This window comes from Nannobrachium achirus, assembly GCF_963921795.1.
Source record: "Nannobrachium achirus genome assembly, chromosome: 9".
NCBI lineage: Eukaryota > Metazoa > Chordata > Actinopteri > Myctophiformes > Myctophidae > Nannobrachium > Nannobrachium achirus.
In genome coordinates this window covers 42123802-42142696 of record NC_137818.1, presented here as the reverse complement: position 1 = coordinate 42142696, position 18895 = coordinate 42123802, and the positions used below count along the sequence as shown (strand labels likewise).

Below are 18895 nucleotides of genomic sequence, written 5' to 3'. Positions count from 1 at the left end.
ACTCTCCTTTGCATAGACTGACACATGCCTGGCATGGTGGCGCAGTCGATAGTGTTATCGCCTCACAGCTAGAAGGTCCTGGGTTCCTGCCAGGGACACTGTGGGTGCTGGGGGTGTGTCATCAGTGCCCATACCCTGGGTGGGGTTGGCAAAAGGGCCTTTCTGTGTGGAGTTTGCATGTTCTCCCCATGTCTCCTAAGGTAGGTACCCTCACAAAAAACATGCAATAATACTGGTGTCTATACTGCCTCCCCCTGGGGTGGGGAGCTGGGGTGCCTGATGGAGGGGAAAGAAACTGGTTGGAATAACGTGTTCCTTCCATGCCCTACGTCCAACAGGGGAAACTCCCTCCTGTCAGGTGAAAAGAAGCGACTTGGATGCATAGAAGGAAGCATGAGGTCAGTCCATTGTCTACCCAGGTTGGCAGAGGGAGTGTAGTGCAGAGGATTACATTAGATAAGACACCGGTTGAAAAATGGGTTACAAATTAAAAATTTTGGGGAAAAAAGACTGACACATGCCTGCCATTTTGAGCCAGGGTGCAATAGTGTACAGTGTAACAGGCTAACCATCTGGATTCGATGCTTAAGTATGGCCACTCTGCTACAATCATGGTGCCATGCCATTATTCCGACGGCCCATTTTTCCAACGTCCCATTGGTCTGACTGGCCCGGTGGCCCGATTACAGTATATCTAACCCTATCTTTAAACTCACACCAACCTAATGGATAATGGGAATAATGGGATGTTGAAATTATGAGCGGACCCCACATTCACCCCCCTTTATCTCTGGGAAAATCAGTGCTGGGTCAAGTCCCCATCCCCAATGATTAACCACTGGACTTGAACCTGGTTGTCCCGTATGGGAAAGCAAAAGATCTACTACTCTGCAAATAGGGATAAATTGGCCAAGGGAGAAATTGCAGGCTTCTGGGTTTCTTGCAGGACTGTTACAATGTTATGCTGTAGCTTTCATAACATTTGGAATGACAATGAGAGAGACAGAGAGAGAGAGAGAGAGAGAGATATGCAATTTTCATCTCCCATATCTGTCCACAGTGGGGCACCACTAGGCTGGAGCTAGTTTTATTTGAGCGAGGTGTTCCGGTTCTCAGAGGAAGTAAGGTCATGAGAGCGGAAATCATCTTGGTTCTAGTGGTTAATTGGCAGCCACTTGTTGCTTAGGTAACTTGTAACCAGGCCAGGAATTTCATCATTTTAGGGGCAAGGCCACTTGGCCTTTGGTGATGTCCATTGTTTGAGGGCACAAAAGGCCAAATGCCATGGTAGGAAGGCCATCAACTAAAACAAGATTTTAGTCAATTGAAATAATTAATTGAATTTTAGGGTAAAGATGATTTTAAATGTAATATGTAGTATATCTGAAGTGAAATAAATAAATTATGGTATTTACAATCTGATCCATGCTCAGCCCTGCACCAGTCAAAGATATTGGATTGGTTTAAAAAGAGACTCAACAAAAGTCATTGATGTCTACATGACAAGAAAGAGACACTGGTGTCTGTCTACATATTGACAAGAAAGAGACAAAGGAGAAAGTGGTACTGACTGTACCACTTTCTCCTCTGCTGGGGCATTACTGTAAGGCCCCACGGCAGTGGCGGAACAAGTCAGAACCGGGCCGGTATGCGAGCCACAATGCTCGGGCCCCCGTCGGGGGCGCCCCCCCGCCGCCGCCGCCGCCTCCACCGGCTATGTCAAGCTCTTTATGCCTTCATGCCATATATTTATATACATGAATACAGCTACACAAAACAGTTACAGACCTATCTGACTGGCACACATCGCCACAATAGCATGCATACAAGCGCACAGCAATTGTGCATCACATCTTATGCAACCAAAACGCACATTATTCTGTTGATACAGGCTTTCAGCAGCACGATAGAGAAGAGAAGTCATAACAGTTGACCTGTTCAGGCAATAATACTCACAGATTAGTTTTTCCACCAGTTCCAGAATCAGAAAGTATCTGTGATGATAATATCATTGTATAGTTTCCTCGCTGGCATAATTGTACAATATCCACTGTCATGAATGATTAATGCCTTGCTTGCTTGTGTTGTGCATCGCTGCCTGTCTCGTTTGAAAGTGTCTGTGGTATATTTTAATTGATACAAATTACAAAAGGTTTTGAAAGTGCGCGGTTCCACTGCAGCCACTACACTTCTCACTACACGTAAACAACATATTGTCTGTCTGTGAATAGAGGCCAATGAAGCCATGACATCTGTCTGCTCTTCCTGTGGTCCTTCACAATAAAGTGTGTGGCTCCCTTTACTTCCCAATGTGCGACATTTTACCCAGGTTAATATAAACAGGAAATAGGTGTAACAGAGGCAGCGCGATACAGAAAGGGGACCCAATTGCGAGGGAGGGGGACGGTCAGGCAGATTGACGGTCATTTGGACTGAGACTGACAGTCAGTTGGAGGCTGACAGCCGGGCCCCCGCGGTTCGCGGGCCTATATGCGGCCGCTTACCCAGCTTAACCGGACGCTCCGCCCCTGCCCCACGGTATGACATTTTTTGGAGGGGCACAAGGCCAAATTTAGGGGCAATGACTGCCATGGCCTTCATGGCCTCCCTGAAATTCCTGCCCCGCTTGTAACATAATGAAAGGCTTTAGTTTCCTATTGCCCCCTTCCCCCAAAACTAGATAAGATTAAACCTGCCCCAGGTTGAAGGAAAATATGGAAATAAGTACTGTCTGAGTTGAGCAAGATGAAACCACTATCTGATGATGGGTATTGTGAAGAGTCAGGGTTAATCCAGAAGAGGTGATGAGCTGATGGAGGCGTGTTGGCTGAGGGAGTTGAGGAGCTGATTGAAGGCAGGTGTGCAGCTTCCAAGCGGCAGGAGAGGAACACACACACACACACACACACACACACACACACACACACACACACACACACACACACACACACACACCAGGGCCGTTTTTAGCTATAGGCGGTATAGGCGGTCGCCTAGAGCGCCATCCTAGAGGGGGCGCCGAGGGGGCGCGGAAATGGAGGGAGTGGACCCAAACCAGCCCAAAACCGGCCCAAAACCGACTAAATTCACGCCAAAACCCGCAAAAATCGCGCGCGCGCTTTGCGCGCTCGGGAGTGGGGGGGGCGCATTCGAGAGAGCTCACCTAGAGAGCCGATTAGACGCGCTACGGCCCTGTGTCTGTCTGTCTGTCTGTCTGTCTGTCACACCTCATGCTCTTCTGACATCACAATGATGCAAATGAATGCACAGAATTCATTTGCACTGACCTGTTCTGACAATGATGATTGTGATGATCACAATGATGACTTGACCAGCTCAGCAGAAGGCATATACCTAGCTGACCTGACATCACTATGATGACTCGACCAGCTCCGCTTTCTCAACGGGCCCGGAAATTAAGGCATGGTCCTAACTGGGCCGGCCCGAGGCCCTCTCTGGCCGACACTCTACCCGGCCCAAAAACGTCAATATTAAGTCCATATATGGGCATTCCCAGATGATGCTCTGTTAGGGAAACCACACTCTTTTAAGCCCATATCTGGGAATGCCCATATATGTATATCTCCATATTTGGGAAAATATGGCCGCATTTTTTCCACATTAAACAACCAACCAGGTCTGTGCATTTTTTGGGTCAAAGTTGATCCCATGCCAAAGCGCCAGCGCTCGCCCAGCAGTCTGCTGTTACCCAGGCGGGTCCGTGCACGCGCCCATGTGCGCACGCCCATGTGTGCACGCCCACGTGTGCCCTTTAGGGCGAGGTCGCTTCTCTCCCTTAGGGTGTCTTACTGGTATATTTATTCACCATATCATTTAATATCTAACAGCTAATACCTGCTCTCTTCTCCTTCAACAGGTGAACGCATTTCTGTCCTTCGTGGTTCCCATGACAGCCATATCGGTGCTGAACGGGGTCATAGCCAATCAGCTGCTGCGTATGTTCCGAGAGACAGAGCAAGACAACCGTATCTGCATCGTCGGGGGCAACCCTACCACGCTCAACGTTGCCGTGGAGCCCAACCGCGCACAGTCACTTCGCCACGGAGTGCTGGTTCTCAGTAAGTCATGCATGCACACACACCACGGTTATCATAAACTAACAACCAGGGTTCCCACGGTCATGAAATTCCTGGAAATATTTTGAAATTAGAAAAATATTTTTCCAGTACTGGAAAAGTTTTGGAATTGATCAAGGGTCCTGGAAGGACCTGGAAAAAATAGCTATGTATTGTCTTTGGTTATTGATTTTGTTAATACCTCTGAAATGACAAATTAAACATTGGCCAAATTGTCAAATATTAGAGGCAGAAATTGTGAAGATAGCCGATCTACATGCTCACAACGCCTTGCGTTGCGAGGCGTTATTTTCACAATAGAAACATATTATACAAAATTCCTCAACTCTTAGTGCTCGTCAGGGTGCCGGGTCCCCAGTTAAAATATGATTATTTCGGGGGTCACAGCCTGAAAAGGTTGAGAACCACTGCCATACACTACTTTGGTCTTTGGGCATTGTGCATAGGAGTAAGCGACTTGTCATTGAGCTGAATTATTGTTATATAGTCCTGGAAATTGGGTTAAATATTCTGGAAAAGTTTTGGAAAAGTTTTGGAAATGAATTGGTAAAAATGTGTGGGAACCCGGAACAACAAAACAGAAAAATAGAATTGGAAAAACATTTTACTTAACTTTACAAAAAAAAAAAAAACATAACTAACGGAAACTATTGTGTGTTTACCAAACTAACTAAAATCATAGAGAAAGTTTGCTCAGTTTTAGTCAATAATAAGTAATTATTTAGCTTTGCCATAGTATACATTCTGTAAACTTAAACATAGTCTACATAAACTTAAACATAGTCTACATAAACGCCCAAACAATACTTAGGTTACTCATTTGAGGGTTTGAAAAGTCAAAGTAAAGTTTTAAGTACAACATTTGCCTCTGAGATGTAGTGGAGTTAAGTAAAAGTATTGAAAATGTAAAATACTCCTCAAAATAGTTACTTTCCACCACTGGGGAAGATATTGTTTGGCTGAATGTAATGGAAGTTGGTCTGTGGTTGGCCTAAGGAGGTCAGTGGTTTCTGTCTGAAGGAGCAGTCTTTAAACACTTTTCAGTCATTGTGCCCCAGATGTTAAATATCTATCTAATCGGCTGGCTTATGCAAGACTTACTTTCACATACACACTTCACACATATGCACACAAACATGCCCATTCTCATACACACTACACAGGCAACGAGTTTAGGAGTTTTGTTTACACAGATGTAAACATTTGCGCATATGTTTGCCTAGACTTACTGTATACACACAAACACTGTATACAATTACAAACAATGTGCGCACACGCACACACCCCACACACACACACACACACACACACAGCACGCCAATACATACTCACAGTGGTTTTCTGCTGACCCTTGTGAAAGACTCCCCTCTGTCCCCTTCTGGATGTACACTTAATTAGCTCCATCGAGATTGTTAGAAAACCGTCCTGACTGAAAGAAAATACTATCGTGAAAATAAACAGGACATACTTGGATTACAAAGATAGATAGAAGATAATAGATAGACAGATAGACAGACAGACAGACAGACAGACAGACAGACAGACAGACAGACAGACCCCCTGTGCTTAGTCTGACCACTTCAACAGCAGCTGGGTCAAGCTGAAAACAGAATTTCACCCATGGGACCAATAACAACTGATTTATTGTATATTATTTTATTGCGACCGTAGGTCGCATTTACTACCAAAACCTCCACGGGCTGTCTGTGCGTCAGTGAGTCCGTCACACTTTTGCCCTGCTCATATCTCCACAACCGTTGCCCCCATCCATGCCAAATTTTGCACACACACTCCTTACCTGCCAAACTACAACCTCCAAGGACCCCCGGAGCCCCAGGGATCCCCAGGTCCCTGGGGGACCCCCAGATGTTAAAAATGACCAAATGTGCTCACACGTCACACTTTTTCCCTGCTTATATCTCCGCACCCGTTGACCCGATCCATGCCAGATTTTACACACACACTCCTTGCCTGCCAAACTACAACCTCCAAGGACCCCCGGAGCCCCAGGGACCCCCAGGTCCCTGGGGAACCCCCAGATGTAAAAAATGACCAAATGTGAAAAAATGACCAAATGACCACCCCAACGGGGCTGCTCACGGGGAATTCCCGGGGACCACCGACTCCTGGTGCTCCAGAACGGATGCAAAAGTGGTGGCGCCCCCAGTGGAGGACCCCCTGCCACTGCAGCGCACATAAAATGCCGTAACTCGGGCTAGGAACGTCCGGGAGAGCCGGGGCCGGTACCTATTCGTCCGCCAAGGCAACGCGGAGACCCCACCCCTCATTTCTCACATGGCCCTATTGTAGCGCCACCTTCAGGCCGATTTTTAAAACACATTTTTGGACACTGCTCCTACAGTTTTTTCCCTAAAATCACGAATATCACTACACAGCATGTCTACACTCATGTCATCAACATGGATCAGGAACATTTTGGAAAAACAAATTTTTGCCCTATTTGTGGAGATAAGCCACCTACGGTCGCTTATCTCCCGATTAGGGAGTCTTACTGGTCATTTATGTGTGTGTTTGTGTGTATACATGTGTGCATACTGTACGTGTTGTACCTATGTGATTGTGTATCCACAAGTTTCCAACATCCCATTGTGCATTTCGTAGAAGTTGTGCGGCAGTTTCCGGCGTCGCAGCCGAGAGTGATTTACAAGCTCACAACGGTTGCATCTGCGACGCGACGTGAGCTTGTATGTCTGCTGTTCTCCGGAAGTGTCCCACAAATATTTCTACAGTAAATTATCGCGGAAACAGGTGGATACAGTAGGTGGGTGCATGTGTTCAAAGACATGTCCTTGTGGAGGTGTGTTTTCTGTGATTATCCGTACATACAGTGCATGAGTTGCTACACACACGCATGCCCTCGCACACAGGCATGTGTGCTTACATGTCTGTCGCACTTTTTTTACGTACAGGCGCCTCCCGTGACTGGTCGGACAGTTTCAGATGGCGTCAGTTTCCTCCACAAGTTCGCGCCAATTAATCCTCCATTAAGTTGAAGAATCGCAGTAGTAACAGAGCATAGGACGCTTATTCTTTTCCCATGACATCACAGCCATCTATATCAACCGGTCGCTGCTCGGAACATTCTATGAATTATATATGCGTCACTGGACGTTGGGGAGCCGCGGCCCAGAGACTTTTTTCCATTGTTCTAAGACCTCCAGGGACCCAAATCATTCCTCCTGGGACAGAATCGCTCTTGTCCCTCTCTCTGATATGCTTGGTATGTTCTCAGGGCTTTCTCCCAAAGCCCCCAAACTCCTGTATAATGACCAATGTCTATCGCGTGCCGAACGGAAAGTTTATTTCAATTTGGGACGAATGCAGAGCAGACGCCCTCGGATTGGTGACATCATTACATTAAGCCTCCGCCGATTCTCCCCCATAACTGCTGCAATGGTTTGCTCAGGCCCGTCCCTATGCAAGATGCGCAGCACTTGCACTTTTGGCGACGACGTAGTTTGCTTTCGATAATTCCAGGCAATTTCAGTCAATCACGGGCAAAAGCCTTTTGGAATGATTTCTAATAATACTCTGGGACGTTGGTCCCTTATTACGCAGAAGTATAGGCATAATCAGCATAATGGCTTGACCATAATGTGCTTTGGGGTTCCCATTCATCAATTATGTTCCCCTGGCAGCGCAGCGCACGACATTGACACAGACTTATGTCCACTCTCTCCCTCCCTCCCTCTCGCTCTTACCCCTTCCCTCACTCAATTGCTCTTCCCCTATTCTAGGTCTCATTTATGGAATGTGTGTGTGTGTGTGTGTGTGTGTGTGTGCGTGTGCGTGTGCGTGTGTGTGTGTGTGTGTGTGTGTGTGTGTGTGTGTGTGTGTGTGTGTGTGTGTGTGTGTGTGTGCGCGCGTGTGTTTGCGTGTGTGCTTTTGTGCGTGCGTGTGGGAGAGAGAGCAAAAGGTTGATTTAAACGGCTTATAATTTAGGCATCAATCTCCCCACAATTATGCAATGATGTGCCCCCAGTTTCATCATTTGCCGAATCCGACATCAGCATGCCGTTTCCAGTCTCAGCTATGTATGAGCCTCCCGACTTCATGTACATTGGTCCTTGAGAAATATACGTTTCCCACAGATAAAAGACGGAAAAGCCTCAAAGTGCAATTCTAACTATTTTTACAGAGATAAGACTTTGCCCATGCAGAGCTGGCTTTGAAGCCTCCTAAATCGACAGTGAACAGCACAGCCCCACTCTCGTCGATGGCCTCTCCTTTATGAAGAGTGATGGAGAGCTCTGAGACAGCAGGAGAGGCACATGAAGCAAATGGCCTGGCTGAGGCTTTGATCCCATCACCCTGGTAGCTTCAAAGGGCAAGATTCTGGAGCTCCTCAGCGCGTCCACACATAGTCTCGCTGCATGCTGTCGCCTGATTCATGTTTCGTCGTTGCAGCAAAAATGCAGGATGCGATTGTAGATCTGTTATCATGTGCGACTCCAGCACACAACCACATATACATCTGTAGGTACTGTAAGTAAGTTTACTATTCAGGGTGAATAGGGAAACAGAGAAGTTCAGAGCTAAAAGTTGAACTGAGGCGATCTGAAAGTCTTGTGAAGGGCTGCGGTGCTTTCGTCCTGAATCATTTGCGATATATGGCTCAGAGCAGAGCGTTATGGTGTTGGAATGTCAATGGTGCGTGCGTGTGTGTGTGTGTGTGTGTGTGCGTGCGTGCGCGTGTGCATGTTGGCTGTGGCTGTGGCTGTTTCTATGCTTGCGTACGTCTGTGTCTGTTTATGTGCGTAATGCGTGTGTGCCCGTCTGTGTTTCTGGGTACGTGTCTTTCCGTCTGCGAGGGGACCAGGGTGGTCAGTGTGGGAGTGCATTGTTGGAGCCCCTGACAAGGACAGATTGCGACGGGGAGGCTGCTGCCGCGCTGGAATAGAACCCAGACAAATGAGCTCCCGCTCTCTGCCACCGGCCTGCTGATGGACTTCCCAAGAGCAGTGCAAACAGTCTGCCTCAACACAAACACCAGAGGACACTTTCACCCATAATGCAGCTCAACTGTATTTTCCGTCCCATGTAGCCGTCAGTGAAATGGATTCCCCAAGAGATTTTTCACAACAGTATACATTATTTATTTGGGCCCTAATGCTTTGTTTGGGTTGGATTCGAACGCTGTCCTGAGTATGCAAAGGAACGTAGTGATTTGAAATCTATATGTTCCCAGGGGTGTCCTTCAGTAGCGCTTCGGGCCATGCTTTTCACTGAGCTGTTTTTAGCATTACATGGCGTGCCCCCCTGATGGTATCTAGCGGAAATGTTAACTGCTTCGTTTTGTCCGCCCTCGAGACAAATGAGTTGGTACCAGTTTTGTCCTGAACACATTATTACGCAATATTTTAAGCTTTAAATATTAAAAAATAGCAGATATACAAGCTCACAGCGCGGCACCGAGTGCCGCGCTGCGAGCTTGTAGATCTGCTATTTGTTTTAAATCGTGAAAATTTAAATTTTGACCCGATTCTATAAGTGTCTTTTGAATCGTTCTAAGGTTTTTTGAAAAACATATGTTTCTATGTCAGCAATCTGGCCGGCCATCGTCAAAGAAAAGGTCCTTTTCACTTAAATGGAGCTCAGTTAGTCTGTTCTTGAGAGACTTCAGTGGTTCTCAAACCTTTTTCATGTGAAGGACCCCCAAAATGATATTTATTTGGCCACGGACCCCCATCTCAAAATATTTAGTTCCAGGGACCACCCAGAAGCAAAATTTGAGTTGCAAACGTTCGCTTTGAAAATAAACATAGTCAAAGATTTGCACACTTTTTCAAAAATAGCAGATCTACAAGCTCGCAGCGCGGCACTCGGTGCCGCGCTGTGAGCTTGTATATCTGCTATTTTTCACTGGTTAAAGCATTCAATAATTCTAGGCCTAAATGGGTTAACATGCTGCTGCTGTCTCTTTGATACTGATGTCTATTTCTCACCCTTGCACAACCATGGGGGTCCGTGGCCATATACATGGGGTTCTTGGCACGAAAATGTTTGAGAACTACTGATTTAGAAGGCATTTGTAGAATCGGCCTCAGGTCTTAATGGGTTAACTGTAGTTCTGACAGGTACATAGTAATCACTGCTGTTGACTCTGGCAAGAAGATGAAAAAGAGTGTGGTACGTGACAAGGAGCCGCTGCGTTGTGTGACAAATGTCTCTAATCTGTAATTCCCAACCTAAAGTTGTTTCAGCCCCAAATGTTCAAGGAACCCTGCCAACATAAAGTGGACATGGATGTTATATAGGAAGTTAGAGGCTGATGTAATCTCTCCTGACAGACATACCAGTTGGCATACCAACGTCTTGTATTGCAAGATAGCAGTTTCGCAACTGGTTTAATGTGCCATGATCACTGACGATGTTGGGGACTTCCTGTAATTTCGGCCTTTTGACTTTATCACCCCCAGGGGAGCCGGAAAAGTGAACTGACATTTTCTCAGTTTCTTTGAGGAAAAAAGCCTGCTGCAAAGTTAAAATGAACCATTTTAACCCTATACAGTATGTACTTCTTTGACCGGCAGTCGCCAGGGGTCAATACTTGGTCCCATGGCCATAGCCAGGATTTACCAACTGGCTAGGCCTGGCACAATGTGGGTGGGCACAGATGCGAGCTTGTACATCGGCTATTTTAAAATAGCCGAACATTTAAATATTTACACAATACAGTCATTTGTAATGGAAGTGGACTTCCCAAGCAATATGGGGACGTTTTAATTTTATAAATTGCTTCATAATTGACTGAGCTATGATCACATCAAACTGTGTTGTTTTTCTTTGCTTCCTAGATAGCCGCGCATCGCTTTGTCGCGCATCGTGCCACAAATGTTTTGGTTATTTTTGGGTGGGCACAAAAATGAAATGGGTGGCGTAGGCCTATCCAGGCCCACCCTTGTCTACCCTGCTTGGTCCCCTACGTTTTGCCCTCTACACCAAATCTCTTCGAGACAATAGCCTATCTACAAGCCAATGTCCCCCTATTATGACATGACTCTTATAGGGATGTTGGGCTTAAAGTGGTTAAGGCTTTGTCTGAAGGTGATCTTTGAAAATGATGACATTTGTAATGGCTATGAAGCCAATAAAACTTACTATAAGTTTACAGCGGCGTGTGATATGTATTATCCAGTAGCTACTAGGCCTGTCCCCTAAAAATCGACGAATCGACGCGTCGTTTTAAGCCCCGGGAATCGACGCCAATTGTTTGAGTCGAGGCGAAAATACATTTTCTAATTAAAGTGCTTCTGAATTGTTCCAGTGTTGTAATCCATGATGAATGATTGTGTTTCGCTGTGTTTGCGTCCATGACATGTCCACACTGCTGGCTCTAGCGGGAGCTGTGCCTCCGCCTGTTTATGATCCGTTTCTGAAATGAAACCGTTCTCGACACTGACTCATTACTCTGTCAGTGCTCTGTGTCCCGCGACTGCGGACTGGATCCCATCGTTCATTTAAAAGAGCCGTTCAAGAGAGTGGAATCGTTCGCAAATGTCTCATCTATACTGCACGCTGCCGAGAGACGGGGCAGAGTTGAAACAGCGGAGATGTTTTATTTGTACTCTATGGTTGTACACTGCTATGCAGATAACATTTGTGCTCGCTCACCGATATCACCGAAAACACTGTGTATTCAATTCATCTTAATGTATTTATTGTATTATGTTGACGTGGTTTAAAGCAACACTTTTTTTTTTTTTTACACAAAGTAGACGCGTCGGATTAACCCCCGCGACTCGAATCGACTTCATAAATCCTGAGTCGAGGACAGCCCTAGTAGCTACAGAGTGTCAGCGAGCAGCAGAGAGCAGCAGAATTGTCCATCACTCTCCAGTGCTTCCTTTGACCTTGGTAGATACACTGTATGAGTGTGTGAATCCATATAAATGATATGTGAATCATAATGGATTTAGTGCCCTGGTGGTTCACGCCATTCTGGTCACATACTTGTATGCATTACTTCTCTCTCAGCTCTCTCTGTCTCTTTCCACTGATACTGTCTAGAATACTGTATGACTTAAAGTGAACTTTTAATTGTGTTGTCAAAAACAGCCTTTGGAGGTCCATTTCAATTCGTGGAGAGGATTGACCTTAGTTTGCACTCTATCTCACTTAACCCCCACGTTCCCTTCCTTCCTCTGCCGTCTCAGCGGCCTCTATGTCCTTTCCCATCCAAAGTTTTGTTTAAATTCTTAATTTAAACATTGTGCATCCCTTGGTATAATATGATAATAGACAAGATATTTTCTTCATTATATTTGAGCCTCTGGCAGTATGGAGTATGGACTCAGGGTTATTCGATGACATCCAGTATGACCTTGTTAGTGGCTGTGCATCCAATACTACAACCCCTCTGTGCTATAGCTATTGCTTATTTCACTTCTGACTGTTTTGTACAGCCCTCTTAAAAGGCAGATTAAGGTGAATTAATTTAGACACTTCAGCTCAGAATTAACCATTTGCCATTTATTAAGAAATAACATAACCATTTATGCAGTTTGCAGAGCAGAGCATGAGGTATGATGTACATAAACAAACATGAACTTCCAATCATCAAAGACCCAGTGAAATTAAAAATATTTGTTCTCACGTTTAGAGCTTATCCATGGTAATCATATGGGCATTCCTAACCCTAGATGCCAAAAAAAATAGAAAATAAACCATTTTTGTGTATTTTTATACCAAAAGTCCCTAAATAGCCCATTCTTAATTATTTCCTGTGAACAGAAACATGCTGCATGATGACATAGACATACTTTTTGAATATAAATGAACCTTTGATTACATTCAGCTTTTTGATTCCCATTGCTGCACATTCCCCCAAACACAGCTGATTTTAATTACAGAGCTACTCCGTTTTGAATTGTCATTCAAGAAGATGACGTCCAGACTATGTATTACTATTATTGTAAACTTGAGCACAATAGAATCTTGTATGTAGGGATGGGTCCGGGGAAGAGAACAGCTAGAACTTTGCCTTCTGTGTCTACATGAACTAACACTAAAGCTAAATTTCAGCAAAATATAAAATGCACACGTTAGACACAATATGTGGATATTTGCAATGTTTTCCTTTAGCCTTTTTTATGTTTCAGACCAGCCTGCTTTGTATTTTTTAAACTTGACATCATCTTCTTATCATGTCATGGCCGCTATACAATAGGATGATCCATATCTACACAGGTTCTCACAAGATAAACTATACAATGTATATACAATACATGCTCATCAACTCTACAGTTTCGGTCCATTTGGTTCAATTCTCCCAATCAGATAATTGCAGGAAGGCGAAGTGCAATAACGGAGAGGAAGGGCGGAGGGAGTGGAGTGTTCTATATTCTAAAATGTTCCCCAGTGGGAAAGATTTGACTGTAAAGGCTATTAGAAGACAAATGGGTGGGAAATTACTCCACCGACTAAATTTCTTTATGTTTCCCATTACAGTAAAATGTCAAAATGTAAAAACAACAACTAGATAAATAGCACAGCTAAAGGTTCCCAATTCCCAATGTGAATTGAAGTGGAAATGACGGGGCTTTTAACCCACCCTTCAAGACCTTTGAAGCCAGTCTTTAGAGGTGGTCAACCTAATCAGTACACCAAAGATGGGATCAATTTCAACACGGGAGGGGAGGGGAGGGGAGGGGAGGGGAGGGGAGGGGAGGGGAGGGGAGTGTGTGTGTGTGTGTGTGTGTGTGTGTGTGTGTGTGTGTGTGTGTGTGTGTGTGTGTGTGTGTGTGTGTGTGTGTGTGTGTGTGTGCGCGTGTGTTGTCCGATTCATATTCTATCCTAATTGGCTAACATAACAAAGTTTACAGGATTGGTCTGTTTTTAACTAAATTACTCAAATCATGAACGCAGCCTGCAATTTCTGCGAAATTTCTTAGCTAATTTTGCTAATTAGCCCGGCCCGACTAATTAGCATACATTTTAGGCCCTACCCTACCCTAAATGTTGGTCGGGTTCGGGTATGGTCGGGTTCGGGCAGAATTTGAGAACTCTAAACAGGTCTGTGTATGGACATATTGATGACCCCTGGGTTTTATTAATTGAAATGTTGCTACACTCGCTTTTAACACTCGCGTGATGGCATTAAGTCAACCTACCACACAAGCGGACTTGATAAAATTTACTTTTTTTCCTGCGATTTCATTGGCCGCTGTCTTCCTTCGTGGTTCTTCTAACACCTACCCCATGCAGCGAGATACCATTGTCTTTTAAATATCAATTAGCCCGGCTTACACAACATTTCAATCCCTCACAGGTACCTTCATTTGGCTTAGATGCAGAAAAGAAAATCAAAAAATATTCTAAAATATAACTATGCCTGCTGTCTGCAGTATGAGTATGCACCGACATTACTGCACCGACTAAATTTCTTTATGTTTCCCATTACAGTAAAATGTCAAAATGGAAAAAACAACAACTAGATAAATAATAGCACAGCTAAAGGTTCCCAATTCACAGGTACCTTCATTTGGCTTAGATGCAGAAAAGAAAATCTAAAGATATTCTAAAATATAACTATGCCTGCTGTCTGCAGTATGAGTATGCTCCTGTCATGTGTGCACAAAGAGAAAAGTAGCAGAATATATTCTCCTGCAATTCCTACAAGTGCTAGAGTGTAAAAACGGTCCCTTATGGGTCCAGAGAGTTGTTCTTTCTCTTCTAATTAACTCTCTCTACCCCCCACCGCCTTCTCCCTCTCTCTCTCTCTCTCTCTCTCTCTCTCTCTCTCTCTCTCTCTCTTTCTCTCTCTCTCTCTCCACTCTCTACCCCTCTCCACCTCATCCACCTATTCTAGGAGCGGTGGTCATAGCCTTTGTGGTCTGCTGGCTGCCCTATCACGCTCGACGCCTCATGTTCTGCTACGTCTCCAACTGGTCGGAGTGAGTAACTGTCACTTTTTCATAACGATCTCTCGTTGCGAAGGACATTTCTGGCCTGTTGCTTATGCTGCCTTTTTAGTTCCTGGTGATACACACTGCCACTAAACAGACACAATACAGTCCATAAAAAACAAAACACGTAATCTATTTCTTAACCACTTGCACACTATATACCTCATCGACCGGGCTCCCCACATCGGCCACATACCACACTAACAGAATCAATATACAGTATGGCCAAGACAAGACAGCCCATATCTGTGTGGCTGGTTCTACAGACAGGGATCTTCATGTATGGGCATAAAAGGGATTGTATGTATGATGTCAGATGTCATAGACGTCATAGGACTTTCACATAATGAATAACTGAGTAAGCGTGTTTGGGCTCTCTCACAGCATATCTCCATATACAGATCTCCATATATGGGTATCAGGGGTCTCCATATATGGGTAACTGTTCCGATATACATCACTGGCCAGATGGCCAAGACATGGCGCGACCTCGTCCTTTAGGGCGAGGTCGCTTGTCGCCCTGAGGCGTCTTACTAGTATACTCTCTGTACCTCAGAGTCTCTCTCGCCTGTACCGACTAAGCCCTCTAAATGTACTAGGCCTACTGTATATCAGTTCCCTGATTAGATCAGACAGACCATTTCGGTCAACATAATGCCAGTACCGGGAAACCCTCTCTCTTCCGTTCTCTATAAAAGAAGAGACAGATGTCGAAGCAATATAAATGCAGAAACCAGGAGCCAAACTGGGCAATTGTAAACTCAATTTGTGCTCAATCACTCAAATTGGACGAACGCGGTCAAAAGAAGAGAGTGCAGCATGTTTTCCCATGAGCATCAGCCAAGGAATGGAATTGGCTCGAGAAGGATTGATGGGCGTCACTTACAAATGCCTTTTACTGCGTTGTTTTGGGAGAGCCACCAGCTGACATCTTTCATGTATTATTTCTCAGCTAATACCGTTGACATTATTGAGATCACACAAACAAGAAAAGTAATACCCAGTGTGAAGTGAGCGGTGCCTTTTATTAAGAGTTAATTCCATGAAGCGTCTCACGAAGCTTGGCCATTGAGCCAAGTGTGGCACTTAACCTGCTTGCTGCCAAGCATTAAAATCTTCAATGTCTTCCATTGCCAGAAATCCTTAGATTCTTACCTTTTAATGTGCACGGGTCATGTACGGATAATGCACGGATGATGCACCACACGTGTGCACGCCATTCACAGCTTTCAAACTAAACAATCTGCTTGGAAATCCGTTCAGGTATTCAAAAGATATTGCCTATCCACGAGTTTCCAACGCCCCATAGTGCATTGCGCAGACGTCTGCACCGAGCTTCCGACGCCGATTTACAAGCTCACAACAGGTTGCATCTGCGACGCGACGTGAGCTTGTATGTCTGCTGTTAAACCCGGAAGTTTGGTCCCGATAGTCTCCAGTAAACTCCCGCGGAAACTTGTGGATAGTGTTTTCTTCAAATGTAAACAAACATGGATGCCATGGGAGCTGCCATGGGCTGTTCTGGGAGTCAAACATGCATTTCGCGATTGCGATCATGCCGAAACCGGAAGTTGTAAGTACGGAGAGTAGGGAGAGCAGCACCATAAGTGTTAAATGCAGACAAAGCCAGATGTATACGTAGGAGCAGTTAGCACCACTCAAAATTATACAATAGCATGTGAAATTCATGGAGGTAATCAGGGGGGGGGGGGGGGGGTGGGACTGAGTTACTAGGGCCCAAGGTGGTAGGGCCTTAATTACTTTAATATAAAAAAATAGCAGATATACAAGCTCATAGCTGCGAGCTTGTAGATCTGCTTTTTTTTTTTTTTTTTTTTTCGTGAAAATGTGTGCAAATCTTTGAATATATGTATTTTTTAAGCGAACATTTGTAACTCAAATTTTGCTTCTGGGTGGTCCCTGGAACTAAATATTTTGAGATGGGGGTCCGTGGCCAAATACATATCATTTTGGGGGTCCTTCACATGAAAAGGTGTGAGGACCACTGACAAAGAAACAAAGATTTTCACGATTTTTCAAAAATAGCAGATCTACAAGCTTGCTGTGAGTTTGTGTATCTGCTATTTTTCAATAGTTAAAGCACAGGGGCCCCGCAGTGAATCCTTGTACCCAGGGCCCAGAATTTGGTGCGACACCCCTGGAAGTAATTCCCTAGGCCGGTGTTTCTCAACCACTGTGCCAGGGGACCTTTGGTGTGCCAAGTGTGCCCCTTGAAACTGCTTGAAAGCCAGTATTGTATTTATCATTTTAAAAATGATTTAAACTAGTGAAAACAGCCGATCTACAAGCACACAACGCCTCGCGGTGCGAGGCGTTGTGTGCTTGTAGATCTGCTGTTTTCACTACTGTTGTGCGACAGACAGCCTTGTATGATGAAGCAGGGCTTTACTTTGCGAAGAAACGTACACATTTGAAACTTGGAGATACAAGGTTTCTTCCCGACAGTGACGATATTTACACCCCCATATTATGTTCGTGTGCCCATGGAAAAAAGTTTGAGAAACACTGCCCTAGGCTACTTGCAGTGTTAACAAGACGTTTGTCCACGCACGTCGCACGCACACATGCACGCACACACGCGTCCATCCAGCTTTTTGCAAGATTAGCCCCTACAGAGCCACGCTGTGATAATTGACAGCTAGACGTCACAGGTTCAAGTGGGGATAGTGAGTCATATAATGATCCCCCAACTCTGTGACCCAGGAAAAGTCCTGCCTCTCTCCACTGTGCTGTCCCTCTTAAAATAATCTGCTCTAATCTCACACTGTACACAAACAGAGAGGGAAGGTAAACAGGAAAGAAACCAAAATAAAGCAATGGAGAGAGAGAGAGAGAGAGAGAGAGAGAGAGAGAGAGAGAGAGAGAGAGAGAGAGAGAGAGATAGAGAGAGAGAGATTAGTGTCTTCCTGTCTTGCTGTCTTCCAGATGGAGACAGCCAGGTGCCCCCAAAACAACATCCTGCTACTGTAACTGCATTGCTGTGACATTGACATAAACTGAATCACTCTCTCCTGCCTTGTGTCTCAGTATAGATGGTAGAAGTGAAACGCTTGTGTACAACATTCTGGTTGTGTGAGAGAGTGAAAGAGAGAGGGAGCAGTAGAGCCTGTTTGAACAGGGTGAAGAGGCCATGCCAGTCTATTCCTCATGCCCAGGGCACTCTCATTCTTGCCACACACGCTTGATACGCACATAAACATTGAGATGCTCATGCATGCACGCACAAAGGCAGAGAATTGGATGTTTGTTCACCGTGTCTTTCGCACCTGGACATTACTGTAGCTGATTTACTTATTCCACCGAGGCTGTCTCTGCTGTCTATGTTTGACCTCAATCACTGAACCGACAGCTTCAAGGATAGCATCTGTCCACAGGGAAGTCGATTTTGAACTCATAAACCCTTACTCCCACATCCCACCCCCCACGCATGCAGACACACACACTCTCTCTCACACACACACACACACACACACACACACACACACACACACACACACACACACACACACACACACACACACACACACACGTTGCCCACCCCTGTTCCACAGCAGACATTTTGATTGTCAAGACTTTGTTATAACGATCATTAGACTCAACAATAACCCACCTATCTCTGTGACTCCCTCCCCAGTCAAAGTTCAGAGTTTTAATGAATGTAGAACAATATTTGATTTTAAAATAAGAATCCTCTCTGTCACAATTATGAAAGGGGGGCCAGTGATCTATGAGGGGCCCTTTAGGCCAAAAATAGTGAGACACTTTTACACACACTAATGAGACAGTCTTATACGTACTACTGAAATGCTTTTACATTCAATATTGAGACACTTTGACACACGCTGTTGA

At 45.0% G+C, this 18895-nt stretch overlaps 1 protein-coding gene across 1 annotated transcript in view; it reads left to right on the top strand.

Annotated features, from left to right (window-relative positions):
* The window catches only part of ntsr1 (neurotensin receptor 1 (high affinity)), a gene marked incomplete at both ends in the record, with an annotated part of 93601 nt that overhangs the window by 54035 nt on the left and 20671 nt on the right, over nt 1–18895 (top strand). Inside the window, 2 exons of the mRNA XM_080732775.1 lie at nt 3878–4079; nt 14929–15013. Coding sequence (XP_080588901.1) covers nt 3878–4079; nt 14929–15013 — 287 coding nt within the window. The remainder of the gene's footprint in view (nt 1–3877; nt 4080–14928; nt 15014–18895) is intronic.